The 25,729-nt window shown below is 46.4% G+C and overlaps 1 protein-coding gene across 2 annotated transcripts in view; it reads right to left on the reverse strand.

The window, feature by feature from the left end:
• Positions 1 to 25,729, reverse strand: part of PTPRN2 (protein tyrosine phosphatase receptor type N2) — an 805,972-nt gene that overhangs the window by 506,877 nt on the left and 273,366 nt on the right. For both annotated transcript variants that reach the window (XM_047850353.1, XM_047850352.1), the window contains exon 4: positions 7,262 to 7,358. In XM_047850353.1, the coding sequence (XP_047706309.1) occupies positions 7,262 to 7,358 (97 nt within the window). The remainder of the gene's footprint in view (positions 1 to 7,261; positions 7,359 to 25,729) is intronic.

Genomic DNA, 25,729 nt, shown 5'->3' on the forward strand with positions numbered 1-25,729 from the left:
CATTCATTCACCTCGTAGCTCAGAAACTCCCTCCCAGCCACATCCAACCCGAGGTGTGTTCCACTCATTGCTTATTAAATTACCTTCAATTCTTTGTAGCTTTTATTACTGACTGAAATGACCGTCTTTATTTAACATGTACTTTTTGTTGCTACATATCCTCTCACTAGAATGAAAGCTGCTTGAGGGAAGGGGTCGTGTTTCTCTATATTCTTCACGTTCTCTGCTCCAAAGCCCCGAATTTATGCAGAGCCTAACTCAGCAAGCACTGAAAGAGTACGTGTTGACTGAAAGAAAGAACTTGGATACAGACGGTAAATTCTGGGTCGATGCAGAGTTAGCCCAAAATGCTCACATTTCATATTATTAACCTGTTAAATGACGCCTTTCCTGTGCAACCTAAAAATTATCACTGAAAGTGAATTCAAGGTAACAAAAGTGATCATTGTGGTGTAGTGGGGGGGGGGGAAGAGGGGGGCGTGATCAAATTACTTTTCTTTTGAAAGAAAAGTCTCATTTTAGATTATGGAAGACATCATACTCCCAGTCTGTTAGGCCTCCTTGACAACCACAAATACTGTTTGTGTAGAAAGAACCAGACACGTTTCCCATGGCAACTGTATATAACCTCAAATTGTGCTCTCTGTAGTGGATGTTCAATAAATGTGGCAGCTGATTTTTGAATAATAAGTAATTATAAGCAATTATAAGCTCTGACATTTACATAGCCACATATGTGGGTGGGTTTTTTTTTTTTGCTACTAAATGCATTTGACCTTCATGTAAGTAAATACTGGTTTTTAAAATTTGTATTTTTTTAATTATCTGCCAGAAGTACCCTTGACGTTGAACAAGAATATCCCAGACTGCTGGAAAGCGGGTACAGCTCACACAATGTCAACATGAGGTTTAGAAAAACAGCACACAGGAAGGGCATAGACTCATCTGCTGTTTTTTCCATTTCTTCCCATCCTTTCTGTGCTGAGTTTTGTATTTGGAGAGACTTTGCTTTTAAGTAATCATTTAATTTTCACTTTTATTTGTAAGTGTACCAACTATGAGAAAGTTTTGTGGTAATTCTAGAAATAAGGCATTTTGATATGTAAACAGAATAGCCATCAGTTCTGCAAGCACAGGGTTGAGGCCGTAAGCCACAGGGGCACCTGGGTGGCTCAGGGGGTTGAGCGTCCGACTTAGGCTCAGGTCATGATCTCACGGTTTATGAGTTCAAGTCCCACATCAGGCTCCGTGCTGACAGTGCAGACTGTCAGCATGAGAGAGGCAGAGAGAGTGGCTTGTGCTTTCTCTCTCTCATAAAATGAATAAGCTTAAAAATTTTTTAAAAAGAAAGGCCATAAACCCAGGAGAAGGGGGAACAGAGCTCAAGGCCTGAGAATGCATCAACTTCCCCCATTCAGGGCCCTGTGTCTACATGTGTCTATATGTCTGTGTTTGTGTGTATGTGTGTGTGTGTGTGTGTGTGTGTGAGTGCGCCTTTCTGGTGCATCCGTGTGTGTGTGTGCATGCCTGTGTGCATCCGTGTGTGTGTCTACATTTGTGTGTCTGGTCTGTGTATATGTCTTGCAGGCTGAGTGAGGTTGAGTTACAGCAAATAAAGTGCTCAATTTGTTAGTAGCCATTTACACTTTTAGTGACCAGGAAGCAGCGTCTTAAGTATTTTACATCAACATGACAGTTTGTTACTTATATGTGGGTCTTCAGGGTGATTTTGACACGCTTCAGGAAATGTATTGGGGCTTAGGTGGGTGTGTGACTCATTCTAGACTTCCCACTTATAGGAATGGAGAACTGGATCCTGGCTAGGTTTTTCACATAGAAATTCTGGTTTTCAAGAATGGATCATTAATGTTGGTGTGGTATTTGTACATATTTCATAAAAACTAGGACTTACAGAAACTCCTCTTGTTTGCGTTTAATTGCCTCAATTGACAAAGTTGTCCTGCTTTTATTTCTGATGCCTTTTCAAGCTACACCATAGTGAACCTCACAGGTTCACATGATAAGGACTTCATGGTACTTTGACCTCAAACCATGGCTGGCGTCTCCTCGGCCATTATTGAAGGGAGGAAATATGTTCTATGATGTCGACATGTATTTTAACTGAAGTCGATTCACTTCTCTGGCAGTTTGTCTTTCTCCGTCACGAATTGTAACCTCGTAAAAGTGCCTTTCGGTTGTCTCGTTCATCCTCCTGGAGTGTCTGTTGCCAGTGGGTTTGTCTGTGATGCTGTAATATGTTACAGTGAAGAGTCTGCCGTCACTACATGGGGCAAGCCTGGAGCAGTGAACTTGCAAATGGGCTTAGCCTGGCATTCAGCTCAAAGTCGGTCAAAACTCTGTAAGTATACATTTTCCACTTCTAAAAGACCAAACGCACTTTGCATTTAGGACTCCAGTATTCTCTTTCTCACATGCGTGCACAGACCTTCAGGCTCCAAATAATGTAAGATTTTAGAATAATGTAAAATTTAGAAAATTTGCTAAAAAAAAAAAAAAAAAGCCCAGACTAGGAAACGAAATCTTTACAGGGAGCAGGCAGTGAGCCTTGTTCTCACTCCTCTCGCCGTCGTGGTAGCTACTGAGAAACCACCTTTTCACTCTTCACGTAGAAGCCTCGTGACCACCTGACACAACGCTCCCGGGCAGTCTTGTGTGACTCACCAGAGCTCCACACAGGCTGCGGGCCTCCTGCTCACCTCCTCTGGCTCTCAGGAGAACCAGCAAAGGGCAGGCTCGGATTCCCACGTTCTCAGTGACCCCTCACGCTTCCCCTCCGCTCCTTACGTCCGGCATCTAATTCCTGATGGGCCTACTTTCTGGGCTTCACATGCAGTGCTTACTCTGGGCAGCACAGAAGCAGGGCTGGGCTTCCTGAAGGTGATTCTAAACCATCCAGGCAAGTTAATCTCTCTGAAGGTTAACTGTCTTGTATGAAGCATGCCAAGCATATCTCACTGGCCAGTTGTGGATACTGACAAATCTATCAAGTGTAGAATGCTCTAGAAATACCCTATGGAATGAAGAAAGTGAGGAAGGATTCTTGGTTGGTGTGGTTACCCACATAATAGTTCAAAAGTGTCAGTAGATCATTCATTCTGTCTTTCCTTCACTGATTCAATACTGACCACATGTCAACCTGGTAAAAGGCACGTGCCAGGTGCTGAGGGTCCCTGGGTCAGAAGCAGCGCCTAGAGAGGCGACAGAGGGAAAGAAGGCAGAAGCGTAATAAGGTGGAAGATACCGATTTCTTCACTAATAATGATAGAAACTTGCACTTTAAAAATATCTGCAAACCAAGAAGGTGATGGTCACAACACGACAGACAACAAAAGCAAACAGTTCACACTCCACAGAGGAAATGGGCGCAGGCAGGGACAGCAGGGCCTTCACCGAGCTGTCCAGGGGGCTGAAAGAGTGCCGACTGACGTTCAGGAAATCCACGTGTAAAAGAGAGAAAGTCCAAAGGGTGAAATTTTAAAGGGCAGCCAGATCAATTAGGCAGCAAATGAAAAAGAAAAAGCAGGAATGGCAATACTAATTTTGGAAAAATGGAATCCAAGACAAAAACCATTAAAGTCAACAAAGGCACCCTTTGGAAGTGACCATGGGTACAGCGATCACCAATTAAGATGTAATGCAGCAGCCTTTATGCACCCAAAAGTCAGAGCCTCGGTGTTTAAGGGAAATATATTAACAACAAAAGGAAAATTCACAGAAACAGTTTTGTCTGAGAAATTTCAGTAAGTCAAATATAATTAAGGACATATTATAAACTGTATAGAATCATCAACTATATGTAAAAAACCTGCACCCTGCAAATAGTGGGTATGATATCTTTATCCATTGAAAATTAATAACAAGATGGCATAAAATAGGCCACAGAGAAAACCTCAAAATCTCCAGAAACTAAAAGCTGAACAGGTCACTAAATTCACTAATTTCACTAAAATGAAATAAACTAAGTACTAATTTCAAGTTTAAAAACAATATAAACATGAAAAACCAGGCACTAGCTACTTCTGAAAGGTACAAAATTACAGTGACAGATAATTTAGAGCAAAAGCAAACAAGTAGACGTCAGTCACGGGATGGGACGAAAACTATGTTCCAAAGCTAATGCACAAACTTTTGTAATTTCATTACTTAAAAAAAAAATGAGTAAGTAGAAACATGAAAAAAAGTTGAACTCGAGAAGCTTCATAAAAAACAAGTCTAAGGGTTCTGGGATGCTCAGTTAAGCGTCCAGCTCTTGACTTCGGCTCAGGTCATGATCTCACAGTTTGTGAGTTCAAGCCCCACATCGGGGTCTGTGCGGACAGCACGTAGCCTGCTTGGGATTCTCTCTCTCCCTCTCTCTCTGCCCTCCCCCACTCATGTGTGCACATTCATGCTCTCTCTCCCTCTCAAAGTAAATAAATAACCATTTTAAAGAAAGTAAGTGTAAGGACAGTAAGAAAATCCAAGAGAGAAATAATTTTAAAAATCATGTTAAAAATGTGAAAAAAAATTATGCTAAAAACGAGAAGGGTGACCACTACCTACATGTTGAATGGATTTTTGAACTATAATCCAATTCTATGTATCACAAGTTAACAAATGTGGAAGCCCCTGTGAAAAGGAGGGTAGCTCTCTGCACAAGTACAAATGCCTCAATTTTACACAAGAAAAACTGTGAGCATATTTGACCAATAGTCTTGGAAGACAATGAAGTGTTATGAGATGTACCTACAGAGAAAGACTATTAAAAAGTACGTACGCTGGTAAACAGATCATCTCAATGCTAAAGAAAGTGCAGAAAGTTTTGAAAAGAGGGAAAAGTACTGTCTGTACCGTGATGACCGTCTGACCGTGACCCTCGCTGCAAGGAGGCCGGAGCCAGACGGTGGCAGGAATCCGTGCCTCTATTCTGCTGCTGAGACTGTCTCTCAGGCAGAGTGCCATCAGGAAACAGACTGGAGCCTGAAGCAGGATGTCTGTGTAACCGAACAAGGCACTGTTTACAGGACTGAGAGGCACAACAGAGACGACCGTGGCGAGCCACCAGACCGACAGGAGGGAGGAGACACGCTGCCCAGGTCCCGCTGCCATCCTGACCCCCTCTTCTCTGCCCTCTAAGCTGGGCTGAATCCCACTGGCCAAACCCAGACCCAGCCTGAGGACACGGGCGCCTACTGACACAGCCTAGGAACACCGTCCCTCGGGGGCCAGAGCCAGGAGTGAGACAGACAGGAATGCGGAGAACGTCCCATCAAGTCCTCCAAAAATAGGGCTCTGCTGGTAGAGCTGGGATGATTGGTTTACTTAGGTTCAACACTCTCAAAGACAGAGATTAAAAATCCAGCCTAGAGAGAGCTAAGGGCACTCTGTTGTCATTAGCAACTATACTGGTGTCATCTACGGTACAGACCAAAAAGATACCTCTACAAGACGGGATATGTGACAGGTTACTAGCCTCAAATGTAAAGGCTCTACACTGAAAGAAACAAAACAGAAAAATAAAATAAAAAAACTTTTCTTTTTTTTTTTTTTTCAACGTTTATTTATTTTTGGGACAGAGAGAGACAGAGCATGAACGGGGGAGAGGCAGAGAGAGAGGGAGACACAGAATCGGAAACAGGCTCCAGGCTCTGAGCCATCAGCCCAGAGCCTGACGCGGGGCTCGAACTCACGGACCGTGAGATCGTGACCTGGCTGAAGTCGGATGCTTAACCGACTGCGCCACCCAGGCGCCCCTAAAAAAAAAAAAACTTTTCATATGGGCAAGGATCATGCATAGGAAATCCATACGGAAGAAAATTCCAATCTCTACTATGAATATTTTTAAACTTTCAATCTTGTTTATTAAAAAGCAACAAAGATAAGGTGTCGCTTTTCGTAATAAAGCTGGCAATTTTTGCAAATGACAATCCCGACATTGGTAAGAAGGTGGTCAACCAGGTGTCTGTTCAACAGCCTCACCTCGTCTGCAAACATAGGTCTTTGGGTGATGCTGTGCTCTGGTCTCTCTCTCACCTCAGCTGTCCAAGGAGTTACCCTTTGCTCATGGTGGAGTTCAAGGTTACCTGGCACAGCGCCCCTCATCTTAGTGAAGTTCAATCTTCACTAGGAAGGAAGGAGCAGTGGGCAGCACTGAAATGCCCGAGGGTAATTTAAAGACAAGTGCAAAGAGTATGAAGTCATCTAAAACAAAAATGGAAATTCAAGATAGCTTGACTTTGGGTTTTGGTTGTTTTTTCTTACAGGGAAGTCTTACACACACTCACAGACTCTCATGGCATATTCTCTTTGACAAAGGAGGCCTTCAAGGTTGACAGCCGGGCACAGGACACAGAAGGACATGTTTTCCACCTAAAGAAACTCCTAGTCTGGCCAGAGAAGAGCTAACATGGGAACGCGTTTTCAGTGTGCACAAGTCCTTTACACGTGCTCACCCACCTAATCTCCCTGGATTCGGAAATGAACTTCTTGGCGGCTTAGCTCCTTCACTTATTAGAGGAACATGAGCTAAAGGCTGATGCCCACGTTTCTGTGTAACTGAGGTTTTCCTCACTGAAGTTTCAAATAGTCTCTTTCTTTGGGGAAAAAAAAAAAAAGGACTTTCCCAACTTCCCTAAGCCTTTGGGAAAGGGCTTTTCAATTTTATTCACTTGAAGAATATATAGTTCCATGGCTGAGGGACGAGACAATCCCAGCTGGCTCACTGTGGCCTGTCTGCTTTGGACTAAGTCTCCAACTTCTTGTGTCCCACTTTCCTTCCCTGCAAGGGTGCGTGGGAGATTAGGAGCCCTCCCGGTGCGCCGCGAGGAGGCGAGGAGATGTTGCAGAGTGAAACACTCAGCGCAGCACTGCTACGCTCTGGCAGCGGGAAAACTTCCAGGATTTAATTCTGCTTTTTGTACTAAAGAGAACATAAATTCTTACTGGGAAATGAGAAATCTTGACTTCTCTGCTTCCAACCAAGGCTCTGAAGATGCAGGGCTTTCCAAGGGTCTCGGGAAAGGGACAGGGCCCTTGGGAGGTCTGTCAACGAGGACAGCCCCTGGCTACAGGGTTACGCCAATGCATCTGGCTCCACTGGGCTAGGACACAGAGGAAAGGAAAGCACCCATCTGCTCCGTATTGGACTTCTCCAACTCTCTGGTCCCTCTACGCCCAAAAGACAATAGGTTCAAACAAAAACAAGCTTGATGGATGCTGGCCGTGGCCAGAGAGCAAGGAGACATAAACCGCATCTACTTACCTGGCTGTGCTGGAGGCGTCCAGATGTTGCGGGGAGGGAAGGTTCAAGAGTTCCTGGGCCATCACGTGCTGGGTGTAGGCATCCTGCCATGTGAAGCCTGGGGACAGATGCAAAAGCTGCATTATCAACGTGGAAGGTGAGCAAAGCTCTTGTTTCAGTCACAGGAGAAACTGCTGCTGTTTCCAAGTTTTCCCGCAATGCCAAAGCGCTCACCGCGGTTTACTAATAAGGTCTTTTCCTTCTAGAAATCCCCGCCTTCTGAGACATCTAGACCAGAAATATGATGGGTGCTTTGCCAGATGAAAAACACTAGGCGCAGTGGTGGCGTGGCTGGACAGCAAGGTGCCCTTGAACCAGGAGCACATTTCACAGATTTGTCCCCAGCAAAAGATGCAGACTTTCTCATGGAAAGGTCCTGGTCGTAGCAAAGACATTCTCGACCCAAACGTGCACACGTTTACCCACCACTCAACCGCCGTCCTGCTCCTCACCGCCACGTCTCGGGCTCCTTGGAGCTCCAGCCTGCCTAAGAGCCACACGTTTGCAATGAAATAAGGGTACTGTTACTCTGAAGGCAATTATCATGGGGCCTAATGTGCTGTATCTGGGAGCCAATTACATTATATTTATACTCAAATGTTATGACAAAGAGCTTTATAACAAGAGCGAAGTAGTTATGAAGGCAAAATGCATGTGATTATGCATTAATTACATGCACTGCAGATCACATGATAATTATGCTCAGAATTACCAAATAACTCCCAAGAATAATTATTATGCAATTTGTACATTTTAGATCTTATGGTAACACTTTAGCACTTAGAACTACCCCATGCAATTATCCATAATTATCTAATCACTAAATATCATGTAATTACAGAGATATATTTTTATGCCCTGTTCAAAAACACATTACCAAAATCTTCAAATCAGGACGGCTCTGTGCCTGTTTATGTGTGTGCGTGAGTGTGGTACAGGGAGGTCCAGAACTTGCTGAGAACCACATGTTCTTGGGAATAAAAAGGGCTCAGCAGATATAAGCTGCCTTCATGAACACACTTGAATTCTTTTTTCAAATGCAAATCTAACATTTTTTTTTTCATTTACAAATGGCAAGATTCAAACAGTTGGAACACTTCTGAATCTCAAAAGGCTCTATGGCATTACCCAAAGGGGAAGCTGATGGGAAAACTCACCAAACAGGCTAGCCTCTAATGGCAACTTGTTCTAAGCAGCCCTGTTTGAATATAGCATTTAGAGAATGGGTCACTGCAGGGAGACCGAACCCCATAGTCACTGTTACCCTTACTTCAGGATGAAATGTACTTAATAATAAGCAAGCATCTTCCACTTGCCAAAAGCAACTAAAAAAACCACCCATATGAAGTGTATGCTTATGTGGCTATTAACCGTTGCTTCATTCCTGGGAGGATTCTCAAATGAAAGCACATTTGTAATATTAGCATAGTATCTAGCACTGTGAATTGAGAAAGTAAGCATAGTTTAACCATGCCATTCCCAAAAGGGTGGTCTTAATATCTATCTGGAAACAAACAAATAAAGAGCACAAAAGGAACTTCCCATAAAAATTTTTTATTTGTAGAATTTAAAATAACGAAACTTCGAATGTATTTTTTAATCTAAAGAGCACAAGTGCTCGCCTCGGCAGCACACATACTAAACAGCACAAGAGCCTGAGCCAATTCAATTCTGGGGTCTGTAAGGAGGGCTCAATCACAACAGTCGGCCAACTGATAAAGATGTTCCATACAGGTAATCTCAGGGAGACCCGGAACCCCTAGACTGACTTCTAAGCTTTCCTGGGAGCAGGCAGAAACTGGACACTTGGATACAAAACCAAAGCAATGCATACATTAGGGCATTAGACATTCTCTCTGAACTCCTCTCAAGGCTACTGAGAAGACAAAACCCTAGGAAGAGCTGACTGCTGCCAGGGAGACGGAGAAGACACATTCTTCCTACCCCTCCCACTAGGCACAACTAAAACCCTGCAGATTATATGCACAGGAGGCTACGAGGGGTGGGCGGAAGACAGACTTCTGTGGTCCTAGGGAATCTGAGGAGCCACACCTGTGGGGCTCCCGGGGCTGTCCTTTGGCCTTATGCGCCTCACACTGGAGCTGAGTCAGCCAGCAACCTGGGAGCACCAAGTGTAGGTGAAGCCCCGACTGAGGTCACCTCTCCCCAGCCAGAGGCCCAGGAAGGGAGCTACTTAGCACATTTTAGACAACAGCAGCTCCACTCTCGTCAAACACTGCCAAAAACAGCACAGCACAGCCTGTACCCATGACAACAAAGGCCAAGAGGCAGCCTGGGTGTCCTCCCTTATGAAGCTGGGACAAGGCCAATGACCACCCCCAACTCTGCCGGGTTGGCAAAGCAGCCACGTAGGGAGCAGGTGGTACCCCCCCCATGTCAGTGGAGCCCACATAGGGAGATCAAACTCCCACCCACCCACCCTGCCCAACACATGGACTAGACCCCTCAGCACAGATGTCAGCAGAAGCCTAGTGGTAAACCCGGACTCCCACCCCCATGTTAGTAACAGGGACCCCTCACCCACCTTGGCAGAGCAGTGTCAGAAAAAGCTGTTAAAATGCAGGGCTTAGGGGTGCTTGAGTGACTCATTCAGTTAAGCGTCTGGCTCTTGATTTCACCTCAGGTCATGATCTCACACTTTATGAGTTTGAGCCCTGTATCAGGCTCCGCACAGGCAGGGCAGAGCCTGCTTGGGATTCTCTCTCTGTCCCTCCCCTGCTTGTGCTCTCTCTCTCTCGCTCTCTCAAAATAAATAGAATCTTAATAAAACAATAACACAAGGCTTAAGTGAGATCCAGAGTCTCATAATATAGTACAAAAGTGTTCAGGTTTCAACAGAAAATCACTAGTCATACCAAAAACCAGGAAGATCTCATCTGTAGACCCTAACGCCGAGGCTTGAAGTGTTAGCTTTACCTACCAAAGATTGTAAAGCAGTCATAATAAAAATGCTTCAATGAACAATTATGAACATACTTGAAAGAAATGAAAAACTAGAAGCCTTAGCAAAGAAATAGAAAGTCTCAGCAAATAAATAAATATAAAAAGAGCCAAATATAAAAAGAGCCAAAAAGAGCCAAATGGAAATACTACAACTGAAAAATACACAAACCAAAATAAACAGCTCAGGGGATGCACTGAATAGAAAGATGAGGGATAGAGGAGAGAGTCAGTAAACTAGATAAGAGAACAACAGAAATCATCCAATTCCAACAACAGGGAGAAAACAGTCTAAAAAAAAAAAAAAAAAAAAAGGACAGAGCCTCAGGGAGTGTGGTGCTATAACAAAAGATCTAACATTCATATTATCAGAGTTCCAGAAGGGGAAAAAAAGAAGGTGTGGCTGAAAGGGCATTCAGAAACTTGATGCCTGAAAATTTCTCAAGTTTGGCAAGAGATATAAACCTAAAGATTCACAAAGCTGAGCACCCTAAACAGGGTAAGCCCAAATCTCCTCCAAGACACATGGTTAAAATTCTGAAAACTAAATTCAAAGACAAAATCTTAACAGCAGCCAGGGGAAAATGACACTTTACCTATGAGGGAAACACAATCCGAGCAAAAAGGATTTCCCATCAGAAACCACAGAGGCCACAAGGAAATTGCACAACATTCTCCAAGTGCCGGAAGAAAACAACCATCAGCCCCAAATCCCAAAAATCTACCAATCCAGAGACCCATCAAAAATATCCTTCAGGAGGAGTGGGTTCCTGGTGGCTCTGTCAGTTAAGTGTCCGACTCTGGATTTTAGCTCAGGTCATGATCTCATGGTTTGTGAAATCAAGCCCTGTGTCAGGCTCTGTGCTGACAGTGCAGAGCCTGCTTGGGATTTTCTGTCTCCCTCTCTCCCTGCCCCTCCCCTGCACTCTCACACACACCCACTCTCTCTCTCTCTCTCTCAAAGATAAATAAACATTAAATATATATATATATATATATATATATATATATATATATATATCTCCATCCTTCAGGAATGACAGGGAAATTAAGACATTCTCAAAAAAGGGAAAATGAGAGCACTTTTTATAGCAGACTTGCCCTAAAACAACTGCTACATGAATGTATTTAAATACAAAGGCAAAAACAGAAGAAGGAACCTTGGAACATCAGGAAGGAGAAAAGAATGTGAAAAGTGAAAGTGACTAGTTTTCCTTCTCTGGAATTTTATATATTATGTTTGACAGTTGAGACAGACATGATAACACTGTCTGTTGTGCTTCTAAATGTATGTAGAGGAAATATTTAAGATAATTATAATAAACAGAGGGGAAGAGCCATAAAGGGAGGTAAGGTTTCTACACCCTATTCTTAACTGGTAAAACAATGACAGTATATTGTGATTATGTATAATAATATGATATCTAGACCAACCACTAAAAAGGCTATCAAGAGATACACTCAAAAAGACTACAGGAATCAATATGGATCTCTAAAAAATATTATCATAACCCTATAGGAATGAAGAAGAAAAAAAAAAACAGAGAAAAATAGACCAAACAGAAAACAAATAGTAAAATGGAAGATTTAAGCCTTAACATACCAATAATTACATTAAATATAAATGGGCTAAATATACCAATGAAAAGACAGACACTGACTAAGTGGATTAAAGAAGCATGATCCAACTATATGTTTTTTATAAGAAACTCATTTTAAATATAATGTTACAGACAGGCTGAAAGTAAAAGGATGGAAAAAGATGTACCATGCAAGCATCAATCAAAGGAAGTAGCAGTGGCTACAGTAATAGCAAATAAACTACTCATCAAAACAAACAAAAATGCCAGGGACAGAGAGACATTATATAAAGATATAAATCCACCAAGAAGACATAGGAATCCTAAATATGTATGCTCAAACAACCTAGCTAGAAATATGTGAAGCGAAACTTCACATGGAGTTTTTGGAAGGAACAGAAAGGAGAAACAGACAAACCCACAATTATAGTTGGAGACTTCAACACTACTTTTTTAGCAACTGAACAAATAAAGAGAAAATCAGCAAAGCTTGAGAAGTAGTCAACAGTGCCATGGATTAACAGTTCTAATCAGCGTTTATAGAACACTCAATCCAACAAAAGCAGAACACACACTCATTTCAAGTGCCCGCAAAACATGACATGGACTGAGACCATATATATCCTGGACCATAAAACAAATCTCAGCAAAATTAAAAGATTCAAAATCACTTGGACTGCATTCTTTAATCAGTATAGTGTTGAACTAGAAATCAACTAACATATACATAACAAGAAAATCTCTAAACACTTAGAAATTAAACAATAAACTTCTAAATAATCCATGGGTCAAAGAAAATCCAAGGGAAAAATATACTGAGAACTGAATGAAAATGAAAACGTGGTACCAAAATTTTGCAGGACACAGTTAAAGGTGTGCTAGGAGTGAAATTTTTAGCACTAAATGCATTTCAAAAAGTCTCAACTCAATTATCTAAATGTACACATCAAGAAGCTAGAAAAAGGAGAGCAAAATAAACTCAAGGAAAGTAGACAGAAGGAAATAATAAAGAACAGAAATCAATAGATTAAAATCAGAAAAAAAGGAAAACAGAGGAAGTCAGTGAAAGGTTCCCTGAAAAGATCAGTAAAATTGACAAATTTCTAGCAAGACTAACAAAGAAAGCAGTCACAAATTACCAGTACTAGGAATGAGACAGATGATATCAATACAGACCCTGTAGACCCCATATGGGAACAAACATGTCTACACACTTAAACATGGCAACTGAGGTGAACTGGACCAATTCCTCAAAAACCACAAACTACCACATCTTATCCAATATAAAATAAATAATTTGTTAGCCCTATAACTCTTAAGGAAATTGAATTCATAATTAAAAACCTCCCCAAAAAGAAATGTGCAGCCTCAGATGATTTCACTGGAGAATTCTACCCAACATTTAAGGAAGAATTAATGTGAATTCTACACAATCCTTTCCAGAATACAGAAGAAGAGGAAATAGTTCCAATTAATTTTATGTAGCTCATACTAACCTGATACAAAGAGGAGACAAAGACCAAAAAGAGAGAGAACCCTACAGAACAATATCTCTCATGAATATGGACATAAAAGTTCTTAAGAAGAATATTAGTATAGGGGCGCCTGGGTGGCTCAGTCGGTTAAGCTGCCGACTTCGGCTCCGGTCATGATCTCACGGTTTGTGAGTTCGAGCCCCGCGTCGGGCTCTGTGCTGACAGCTCAGAGCCTGGAGCCAGTTTCAGATTCTATGTCTCCCTCTCTCTCTCTGACCCTCCCCCATTCATGCTCTGTCTCTCTCTGTCTCAAAAGTAAATAAACGTTAAAAAAAAAATTAAAAGAAAAATACTAGTATATTGGGAACCTGAGTGGCTTAACCAATTGGTTAAGCGTCCAATTCCTGATTTCAACTCAGGTCATGATCTCACAATTTGTGAGTTCGAGCCCCATGTCATGCTCTGTACTGACAGCACAGGGCCTGCTTGGAATACTCTCTCCCTCTCTCTCTGTCCCTCCCCTGCTTCTGAGCATGCATTCGTGTGTGCTCTCTCTCTCAAAATAATGAAATAAATTCAAGAAAAAAATAGCATATAAAATCCAGCAATGTATGAAAATAATTATACAGCTTGGGGTTTATTCCAGATATGCAAAGCTGGCTCAAAATTCCAAAATAAATCAATGTAAGCTAACATATTAATAAGCTTAAGAAGAAAAAATTACATTATATCAATGTAGAAAATGTGTTTGAAAAATTCAAAACCTATTCATGATGAAAACTCTGAGAAGAATAGGAACTGAGGGGAAATTCGTCAACTTGATAACAAACATCTACAAAAGCCCTACAGCTAACATCATATTTAATGGTGAAAAACTAGAAGCTTTCCACTTATGATGAGGAAAAAGGCAAGTGTATGTTTCCTCTTAACCACTCTTAACCACATAGCTGAAAGTTCTACCCAATGGAATAGGGCAAGATAAGAAAAGAAAAGGCAATCAGAAAGGAAAAAATAAAACTATCTCTTTCCAGGTGACATGATTTTCTACCTGGAAAATGCCAATGAATCTACAATAACTCCTAGAACTAATAAGTTATTTTTCTATGAACTATGACACATATAAACACATAGACACTGAAATTGAAACACTATAGTCAGTCAAAAAATGAAGTACTTAGGTGTAAATCTAACAAATACACGCAGGACTTGTGTGCTAAAAACTACACAATGTGGATGAAAGAAACCAAAGATCTAAATGAAGGACAGACATGCCACGTTCATGAGTCGGAAGTCTCAACACAACAATGGTGAAAATTCTCAAACCGGGATACAGGTTCAACACGACTCCTGTCAAAATGCCAGCAAGATTCTTTGCAGATACAGACGAGCAGTTTACATGGAACAGCGATGGAGTCACAGTAGCTGGAACGACTTTGGAAAAGGAGAGTAGAACAGGAGGAATCACGCTACCTAATTCCAAGTCTTACACAGGTACAGTCATCAAGACTATATAGTATTGGCAGAGGCGAACAGATCAATAGAACAAAACAGAACACCCAGAAATAGACCCACACAAGTGTGCCCAAGATTTCTGACAAAGGTGCAAAAGCAACTTAATGTTTGACAAAGTGCCTTTTACCAAACGGTGCAAGAGCTGTGGAACACACAGAAGCAGAGGCGGAAACCTCGACATCAGTCTCACGGTTTACACGGAAAAAAACCAAAATAGATAATGGATATAAATACAAAATATGAAACAAGAAGCATTTTAGGGAACAAAAAACAACCGAAAATCTTTGGGACCCAGGGCTAGGAGAAGCATTAACGTTCGCATGAAAGACCAGGACAGGCCACACGGCCAAGAAGCGACGCGCACCTGGAATGTGGAACTCTCCCAAGTAAACATTAAAAACGTCCAACTGGAAAAAGTGTCAAAGACACGAAGAGCCATTTCCTCAAAGAGGATGCGCAGATGGCAAGTCAGCTCACGAGAAGTTGTCCAACATTGTTAGCGCTCAGGGAAATGCCAGTTAACCCACGGTGAGCGGCCTCGTCACACCTACCATGAAGGCTACAAAACTAACTGACGATATCCAATTCTGGCAAGGATATGGAGAAACTGGGCCACTATTTCATTGGCAGTGCAACTGTAAAACGACGCAGCCATTCTGGAAAATGGTCTGTCCGTTTCTTAAAAACTAAACATACACTTTTCACACAAACCAGCAACGGACCGCTGGCCATTCATCCCGCAGAAACGTTCACACGAAAACTTGTGTACAAAACTTGTGTACAGATGTCATTCAGTGAGTGAGTGTCCAAACTAACTATGGTCCATGCGTACTGTGGAGCAGTCCTCAGCCACGATCCGGATGGATCTCCAGAACACGGTGCCGAGTGAGAAAAGCCAATCCAGGAAGGTTACCCGTTGCGTGGTTTCACTTATATGCTACATCACCTACTCTTGCGCTCTTATCAGGCATGTAACGCCTGAGAGTGGACATGACCCCTGACCTCTTACCGCACGCAGTCTAGTGCTGACACAGATGGGTACGTAATTAGCGAAAATCAGATCTGAGTGTGGTAATTACATAATAGCGTCATAAGCAAGCAGCTATATGAATAGAGAAATGAAGAGATTCATTTGGGGTGCAGAACTGGGGAAAGCTTCAAAGAGAAAAATGGTACCTGGACCAAGGCAGGAAGGATAAATGGGTTCTAACAGATGGCATGAGGTCGGGGGAGAACCCCAGAAGAGTGGGAGAGGGTGAGGAAGAGGTGAGGCTCGCCAAGTCTGTGGCCCCGGGGACAGCGCATGAAACAGTGGGAAGGCTGTGAGGCCATCGAGGTGCAGAGGAGGCATCAGCGGACAGTGTGCAGTCACAGGAGGCCTTGGATCCCAACAAAGAAGGGCTGGCGTTTTCTACATAAATACCCAAGTGTGTTACAAATACAATAAAAATAACAATATGAACATGATACAAATTGTAAAAACAATAGTACCTATCTACTGAGCCTTAACCACAAGCCAGGCCCTGTACTCTTTCCTGCTTTAATCCTCATGATTTGCGAATAACCACCTTTACTAGGTAGTAAAGAGAAGGGAAGGAGGCGTAAACACAGCCCACCTCAGAGACACGGGGGCTGCAACTCGGACACTGGTAGTGGGGATGGCTCGAGTTTTCAGAAGCAACGCTGGCGAGTGCTAATAGTCAGCTACGTGAGGCAGTAAAGGATGAGGGTCAAGGTTGGCAGCAGGCACACTGGCCGCCTCAATGCACACAGGGAATTCCAAAGGAGGAGGAGGAGGAGACGTGCCGGCCTCCGGGCAAGCCCGTGCTTGTTCTTCGACAGGACGAACTCACACTGACCCACTTCGTATTTCGTATGCTGGTACATTTGTTTAAAAATGTCCAGGGTGCCCACTCCGCGGTAATACACTTTGCAAGAAGCAAGATCAGAGCAGGTGTAGTCACACGCCCTGAAAACCACCAACTCGGCCCCGAACAGGAGGATGTCACTGACCTTCCTGATGTAAAACTTTCCATTTACAGATACTTATTTTACACAATCTGGAAACCTGACCATTAATGACATACGATACGAACCTGGTTATCACTGTGGAAGGGGGCTTGCCAGAATATGTCCATCTGCCACGGTTTAGTTTTAAGACGGTAGAGAGAATACAAATAGAATGCAAATTCATCTTGGTACCCTTTAGCAGCAGAGAAATCCCACCAATGTTACTGGTCAGCGCTAGAACGTAAACTTTATTAAAAAAGAAAAACGGAACCAGAGCATAGGGTATTTAGACGTGATTTCCATGTGATGAGCACGTGCACGTGTGTGCAAGTGTGATTCAACGCTTCCTACGTGCCGCGTTCTCCTGCCGGAGAGACGGCTGCTTCCTCACATCTGCGACTCCCAGGGGCCGGGGATGCGTGTGGCAGCTGCCTGACAGTGCATCACCTCCATATTTGGGCCGCTTCGCTTCCTGGGCAAACACAGCACTTTATACATGCTTGGAATTTGCTGAATATTTGATGAAACAAGTTGATAAAGCAGGAGGCAGGGACATGTTAGGCATTCAGCTTTCTGATCTGTGAAGATACGAGCGCAAAGAAAGATACGGTTCCTGCTCCCATTATGGGATGTACATTCTAACGGAGGAACACACGTTAATACAAAACCACAATTAAACAAGAAAATGTTGGTCTGTGGTAAGTGCTGTGGTGAAAAACGATGGGCAGCAGTGCACAGGTGAGCACGGTGGACAGGACTCACCAGGAAGAGAGGGCAAGAAAGGCCGGAAGAGTGTAGGGGGAGGGAGAACCGGGCAAGGGGAAGCTTCAAGGCAGAAGCAAGCCAGGCCAAGTGCTCCGGAATGAGAAGGAGGCCGGGGGCGGCACAGCACACGGGAAGGTTAGGATGGTGGGGCCCGTGGTGACACCCTGGGAGCCGGGGGAGGGAGGCCAGCACAGGTGGGCAGAGGGGATGGGCATCGCCGAGAGACGCCAGCTGCCCCCAGGGGGCGGGTTGTGGGAAGCTGGACCATACGGTCAGGAGGCCAGGGGTGGCTGTGGGGAGGGAGATGTGGGGGAAGCCAAGAGCCTGGACAACCTCTAAATCTGGGCCTGAGCCACAGAGGGTCTGCTGGCCGGTTCCCCGGGCCAGGAGCTGAGAGACAGGAGAGGAGCCTCGAGTGTCCCTTTATCGCTTCCCGTAAAGCAGAGCAGAGGGGTTTTCTGTTATACGTGTGGCAGCACGTGGGCTCCGTCGAAGTCTGCAGGCCCTGGAGCTCACGCGTCTCGGCTGCCCATTCGGCCCCGAGTCCTGTCCTTCTTGATCTGACTGCACTCACGGCTTCTGTGCCACCAGGAAGGCCTGTCTGCTAGAACCTCTTTTATTTTAGAATTCAGGTCTTCTTCAGCATCCCCGAGACTTCTTTCCTCCGTGTTCATAAATGGGAACTTCCTCATGATTCTACTGCTAGCTGCCCCGTGAGGGCGAGGTGGGAGCCGTTCACATAGGCCAGGGAGGCTCCTAGTGACAGACGTGGGCTCGGCTGGCCCGGCAGGTCCAGCAAGAGGGACTCCGGTGCAGGGCTTGAGGAACGAAGGTCCCCTGAAGAGGGGACAAGATCAGGGGCCCAGTGAACAGGCCGCAGGACAAAGACAGGGGCAGGGTGTGACACCAGGAGAGCACCTGCCAACAGGTCTCTCCTGGAGAAGAAGCTTCAGGGGGTGCACGTGGGATTAGAGACCCTGGCAGGGCTGGCACCCGAGGCCTCGGTCTGCCCGGGCGTGCCCCAGCCGTGTGTGATGGGTCACAGTGGGTGCTGACGCAGGGCCACGGGGCCCACAAAGGAAGTGATGGTCCTCCCACACCACCTCCCAACAGCAGGATGGTGCAGAAGCTTCTTGATGGCACAGCACGTTGACCAGTCCCCCTGGGCCTGCCAAGTCCCTGCGCAGACAACAGTGAGCGAGCGCGCTGTACAGGAGAGCGTGAGACGCTCCGCTCTGACCCGGACTCTTGGGAGCTGGGGGATTCTGCGGCTCCTTCCAGTCCAGGGCTTGATGCCATACTTGGTGCCAGAAACCACTGCCCCTCGCAGAGCCCCAGCCCCCCACACCCTGTGTTGCAAATCGTTCCCGCCTCCCTTGGCTGTCAGAGCGCTCCAGGGTGATGCGTGATCGGTCCCTTCCCTATTTTCACAACTGCCAGGTCAACCCCGGGATGCGGCGGTCTTTCAGAGGCCGCTCCACGGTCCCCCACTGCCCCCCACATTCTCATCTCGGACTTCCATTCCAGAGCTCAAGGACACATCAAATGGTGTCCGCGTCATCACACGCACTTCTCACGACTGCCGCATAAAATAAGATTCCTGCTACGGCGCGGCCACTGCATTTCCCACCTCCGGATGCAGGCAGAGATGAGGTGCCAGTCAATTCCCAGAGACATGAAACGGGCCTCACTTCTCCCTCAGCCCCGACTGGTCCTAGGGAGGCGCAGCCAGTGGCCGCAGACGCCGAGCAGGTGGGTGGTGGGCACTCGTGCCGTGTGGCCACGGTGGGAAAGCCCTGGACCCGGTGATGCCACAGTCGCCTGCAGCTCCCAAGGGGAGAGGGTAGCCACCCCTACTCGTTCAGAGCAAGAGAGAAAACCACCGACCGAAAACGCGAGGCACCCGACAAGCGCCAGGCACCGCGTGCACATCCGGCAGAACGAACAGTGTCGTCGTGTCTGGAGATGGCCATCTTGCTCTCTGGTGGGTGTGCAGGAGGCTGGCACAGGGGACTGAATTTTCTGTCCACAGGCCACAGTAAAACGCTGGGGACCATTAAAAAGAAGGGGAAAGTCACAAGCACATAAAACCAGGTATGAGGAGAGACAGAAAGAGGGGGAAAGGAATGGTATTCAATATTATTAAATAAAGATTCAAAATATAGGCAGACGACCACCATATCAGAAAGGCTGGCGTGAGTTAGAGCAAACATTTTGTCTCCTTCAAACTCCACACTTACCGGATCCTCACTCTGTCCAATACCGATTCAGCAGGGAGGCACATTTCTCTAACAGCAAAGAAGAAAAAGCCCATTAAATAACTGACATGGGCGGGGTGGGGGGGAGGGTGCCTGGGGGTCTCAGTCGGTTGAGAGTCCGACTTCTGCTCAGGTCATGATCTCACAGCTCATGAGTTGGAGCCCCACATGGAGCTCTGTGCTGACAGCTCAGAGCCTGGAACCTGCTTTGGATTCTGTGTCTCCCTCTCTCTCTGTCCCTCCCCTGCTCTCTCTCTTTCTCTCTCTCTCTGTCTCTCTCAAAAATAAATAAACATTAAAAAAATTTTTTTTAAATAACCGGCATAAAATTCTTACTCTCCAACTGCTCATGAACAGGGGAGCAAAGGACAAACTGAGGTGGGGAGTCCTGCAGAGGCCTTGGTGCAGACGCCAGGCATTGCACTGGGATCCCCTTCTAAGCCAGGACACAAAGGGCACAGTCTCAGAGCAAGACCTCCTCATCGCCCTGAGACCCCCAAGGGACCCTCGGCCTCCATGCTGAGGACGTGTAAGCCTTCCGACCTGTGGCCTTTCAGTGCTAGGTCGATTCTCCTCCACCCACCCCAGTTTTAGCAAGATTTCCTTTCGTGCCAGATTTGTTGACAAACTTTACCTTTTAATTAAAGTCTTTCACTTCCCCTGAGACAGACTTCAAAGTACAAATCATCCCCCACACACTCAGCCATAATGCTCTCATGTCCAAGCTCTGGCTTTGGTCCACCAGGAAGTGGGGAGACGTCTGCCACCATTTACATCCTACCTGAATCCTGTTCCTGACTGTAAATTAACCTTCTACAGCCCATGGCTCTCCTGGTGAGATGTCCCCCTGATGAGGTCCTCCCCTAATGCTCCCTAAGAAAATATCTGGGGACATTTTTTAAAGTCAAGGGAACGATACATATGGCTTCAGTGTTCCTGAACATGCACATTGACCTGACAGATGAGAGGCCCATGGAGCTCTAGCAATGCTGAACCCTCAACTTTCTCAGTCCGGCTTTTTTAATGTCTTTATTTTTGAGGGGCAGAGAGATAGAGTGTGAGCAGGGGAAGGGCTAAGAGACAGGGAGACACAGAGGGCTCAAACCATGAACCGTGAGATCATGACCTGAGCCAAAGTTAGACGCTTAACCAACTGAGCCACCCAGCTGTCCCTAAAACCCTCCTCTTTGAGTAATGTCTCAGCCCAGTTTTGACCGGAGAAGTAGTCTCACGGTATCCATGTTTTCACTAAGAGAACTGCCTTTGTTGCCAAACCTGTTTGCTTGCTTTTGCTGCTGTTTGTTTTCAAAACTTAATCGAATCTGATTTGGCCCAAATTGCATCCTAATGGCTCCTGATCAGCCTGGAGGATTCCCCAGCTTGTGGCCACCCAGACAGGTGAGGGGCAGGGCTGCTCATAGAGCCTCTGCCAAGACCCCCTCCCTGCCTGTCCTGTCCTCTCTCCATCTAATTTCATGCACATCTTCCCCAACTGCTGTCTCGAGCTGCAGCCTCCATCCACTTGTGCACAGAGCCCCCACCTCGGGGCTTGGGGTCTTCCCAGTTGGAGGGGACACGGACTCAGACACAGGTGGAATGGAGATTTGCAAGAGGAGTCTCTTCTACAGGTTTAGTTCAGTGACCAGGAGTGAGGAAGACAAACGTGCTGGCCCAGGAGGCTGGTGCCGGAATGTTCTGGCTACGAAGCATGGACCACTCCAATCCAACCCCAGTCCTGATTAGAACAGAGCATGTCAGCAAAGTGCTGAGGGTTTAGGTCAGATTCAAAGTAGCAGGGATGGTCTTCTCCTTCTCAAAACTAACGTAAGAAGAGCAAACTGTCTCACTGCTGACACTGGCCAGCCTCCACTGTGCTTTCTGGCTCAGTCTCCATAAAAAGGATTCTCTTGCGGGTACAACGTCATGGACAATTGGTTTAGAAAGTCTCAGTCACTGTAGCGAGAGAACAAAGACTCTGTGAAGTCATTTCTCTGGCTTCATGAGAATAAATACTCAGTTGAGAGATGGTTTCTCATGTTTCCAGGTCATTCCATAGGCCCAGGATGCCGTGACAGCCATACCCTGCCATGGGGGCCTCGGGGTCTCAGCTGAGGAGCCCCAGGAGGCCAATGTGGAGAATGCAAACATCCTGCAAGCCCAGCCCCTCCACACAGAGTGAGCTTGACTTAATTCTAAGTGCTAAGCACTTCTGACTACGGGGTACCTCCTAAGTAGCAATTTCTACTTAGGACCAAGTACTGCTGAGTCCTAAGTACCTCCTAAGCAGCTGCCTGTACTTAGTACTAGGCACTACTGAGTTACAAGTACCTCCTAAGAAGCTCTCTCTCCTTAGGACTGAGTACTAATGAGTACTGTACCTCCTAAGCTTGACTATGGGGTTGAACCTCATTCATCTGACCAGGAACTCAGGACCTGCTGGGTTTTATTTATTAGGTGTCAGAGGTCTCTCCTCACATTGTCAGAGAGCACACAAGTCACAGCAAAGAACACTGGGGTGGATCTCTACAACTAGAACAGGATCTCCTTTTAAAGACCAGGCTTGACCCACCTTATCAACTAACTGGGCTGCGTGGGTTTTTGGTTTTGTTTTGTTTTAAATGTTTATTTATTTTTGAGGGGGGGGGGGTCAGAGAGAGAGAGGGAGACACAGAATCTGAAGCAGGTTCCAGGCTCCGAACTGTCAGCACAGAGCCCGACATGGGGCTCAAACCCGCGAACTGTGAGATCATGACCTGAGCTGCAGTCAGACGCTCAACCGACTGAGCCGTGCAGGTGCCCCCTGAATGGGTTTTCTAACTGGATTTATTTGGGTGACTGTAGATGGAACTCTGCACGTCCAAATTCAGACGGTGAGCACTATCCTGGAAACCCTCGGGTGGCGCTCTCCTGTGAGGAGGAAATGGGGCAGGGTGGCTCTGCATGCCGACACGGTGGGACAGGCGACAGCTGCATAGCATCATGCACGGTAAGTCCTGGACGCTCGGTCCTTCAGTCACCCGCCGGGCACCAGGACCGCCCTCTCTGCAGGTGCCCACCCAGACCCCCACTGACTCAGTCAGACCGTGGGAAGGCTCATGGGAGAGCAGCTCCTCACGACACGATGTCCTGTCATGTCAGGGCACAACCGGGGCGCGGCTGGCAGCAGTAAGATATTCCGAGATGCCTTCTCCACCTGCGGCACTAAATCCCGCGCGATGTCACCCTCCAGCAATGATATAAGACTGTGTGATATCAAAACTCATTAAAAATGCATATTCCAGGCTAGGCTGCATTCACAGGTTGATTGATTTATTTATTAGACTTATTTAAAATACACAATTCTCCTAAGCTTCTGGGTATGTGTAGCAAAATACAAACACCTCGTGGAAGTTAAAGTCAGCGCTTAAAGGAAGAGACAAGGCCCTGTCGTTGTGGAAATGCCATCGTGAAGCCGGGGTGGGTCCCTGGTGACCCAGAGGTAGCAGGGGTGCTGCGGGCAGTACGCTGTGCCCCCAGATCCTCCCGATGAAAGCCAGCCAGTGGGATGGGTCAGGAGGTGGGGCCTTTTGGGGGTGACGGAGTACAGCTGAGGCCGTGAGGACGGGCCCCGTGACGGCAGAAGTGTCTTACAAGAGGACGAAGGGAGCAGAGCCCTTCTCCCCCGGGAGCACGCAGCAGGTGGGCAGCTGTCTGCAGGGCACTTGCTTCCTTCCTTTGGCCTTTTCAAAGGACTTACACAGAAAGTGGCAACAGAAATTATATGGCTTTACTAATAACTCAGCGCCACAGAGCTAACAGGCAGGGCAACCGTACGTGCTGGCGGGCCGTAGCAAAATGACAGAGAATCACGGATCCGGCACCGCTGCTCCCAAAAGCATATTCTTCCAGGGACAGTGGGGCGCATTTCCAAGAAGCAGGAGGATGAGGACCAGGGACGTGTCTGAGCCAGGAAACACTGCGATGTGGACCGAGTGGGTGCAGCAAGTGCTCCCGCTGTGGGACGACAGTGAGGAAGAGTGCGCCAACCTCCGGGCTCATCGCTGCGGCACGCTACGCCTCACTCCTGCCTCTCCCTGCAGAGAGCACCTGCCGGCGAACGACCGATGGAAAGAAGCACTCTCAGACGCGGGCAGATGTAGACGACGTCTGAGGCAAACGCCGGGCCTCGTCTGGGGCTGAGAGGGGAAAGCAGCTCAGGGCACACTGGTCTGGGGGGAGGTGCCCCATGCCTGGTAGAGTTTTCCTTCTGGGGAAGGCTGCACGGCAGGAGGAGGAGGTAGAGGAAGAGGGTGCTCTTGACCCTGGAAGCCTCTCCAGGCAAATACAAAGAAAGCCCGAAGGACGTAGGCAGAGGAACTGGCCCACAGCTCAGGACACACACATTTCATCTGCACGGTATCCCACGGTGCTGACAGCCCACACTTGTGTGAGTACCCACCCCCATCGGGCACCACTCTCCACACTGCATGTGGGTGAACGCGGGCTGTACAGATGGAAAAACTGAGGCGCACGCCCAGTAAGCAACTTGCTCAGCGGCACACAGCCGGTAACAGCAGAGCCATGATGTGGCCCAAGGGGCAGGCTCCAACGTTTGTGTTCGTCACTACACCTTGCACAAGATGTCCAACCGAGAGGGGAAGTCAGGGAAAGAGGGAGAAAGATATTTCCGAGAAAGATAACACCTCAATTACTACTGTTAGGAAAATATAAAACTTACCTAATAAGATGACAACACATTATTTCAAAGGGTAAAGAATTGGGGATTCCATTGCAAAGGGGAGAAAAGGGGTAATGCCTTAACATGCTTTTAAGATAAAATCCTGAGCCAAGAGCTCAACTCAAATACCCGTGGAAGCTGACAGGTGCAGGGGAGGCGTGAGGCAGGACACACACTTGTTCCCAGACGCATGTGCTCGGTTTGCATGTCAAAACTGGGCTTGACTGCACATCTTCCAATATCTGCACCCCGTCCCCCGTGGTCTTGGGACTCAAGGCCGTCTCGCTAAAAGCAAAGGCTGAAGGTACGGTTCACTTTCCAAGCTCTCCTTTGAGAAAGGAACAGGGCTCATATTGTCCAGGTGAGTTCAACAGGGTCCATGAATCTGAACTGAATCCTCATAGTTCTTGCCCTCTTGTCTGTTCTTGGACGTGACACAAAACACATTTAACTTTTGAGCCAGTTTTCTTACAAGTTGACACCACTATTTCAAACCATTTTTCAGCCAGTCATAAAGTTGCCTTACCAACTGTGTGCTACCAAAGACAGTTTCAGTCACGTGTTACCCAGTAGGAAAAATTCACAACTCACTTGCTCTCGAAGTGCTTGTGGGACATTTTTCTAAAAGAAAAGGCAAAATCGTTGGCGGTGATGTGAATACCGTTGACCTGATTATAAGTACCGAGACGAAAGTGTCGCTGGAACCGTGTCAGAGAACCCCGCACGTGGGCGGAAACCATGGTAGAGAACCCCACACGTGAGTGGGAACCGTGGCAGAGAACCCCGCACGTGGGCAGAAGCAGAAACTGCACAGAAACTGCACAGAGGAGGCAACGAGGCCTGTACAGCGTGGCATCCCTTGGAGGACACTCAGAAACTAGGAGGTGGCCGTAGCAACACGCACGCCACAGGAGAACAGAAATCACACGCGCTCGGGGATAGAGCATCCATCCGAGCGTCCTGCTGGGACCCAGCAGTCACCGGCCACTGAGCTGGGAAAATAACTGCTTTTCTCTCAGTGTAGACATTACTGCTGCAATCTAGAGACTCAGAATACATTCGGTAAGCGAAGGAGTGTGTGACTCCCGGAGTCAACCCCCACCATTGCTCCCTGACACCTGCAGTTCACTGTCCGAGCTCCGGATGGAGAA

Source organism: Prionailurus viverrinus, chromosome A2 (assembly GCF_022837055.1).
Source record: "Prionailurus viverrinus isolate Anna chromosome A2, UM_Priviv_1.0, whole genome shotgun sequence".
NCBI lineage: Eukaryota > Metazoa > Chordata > Mammalia > Carnivora > Felidae > Prionailurus > Prionailurus viverrinus.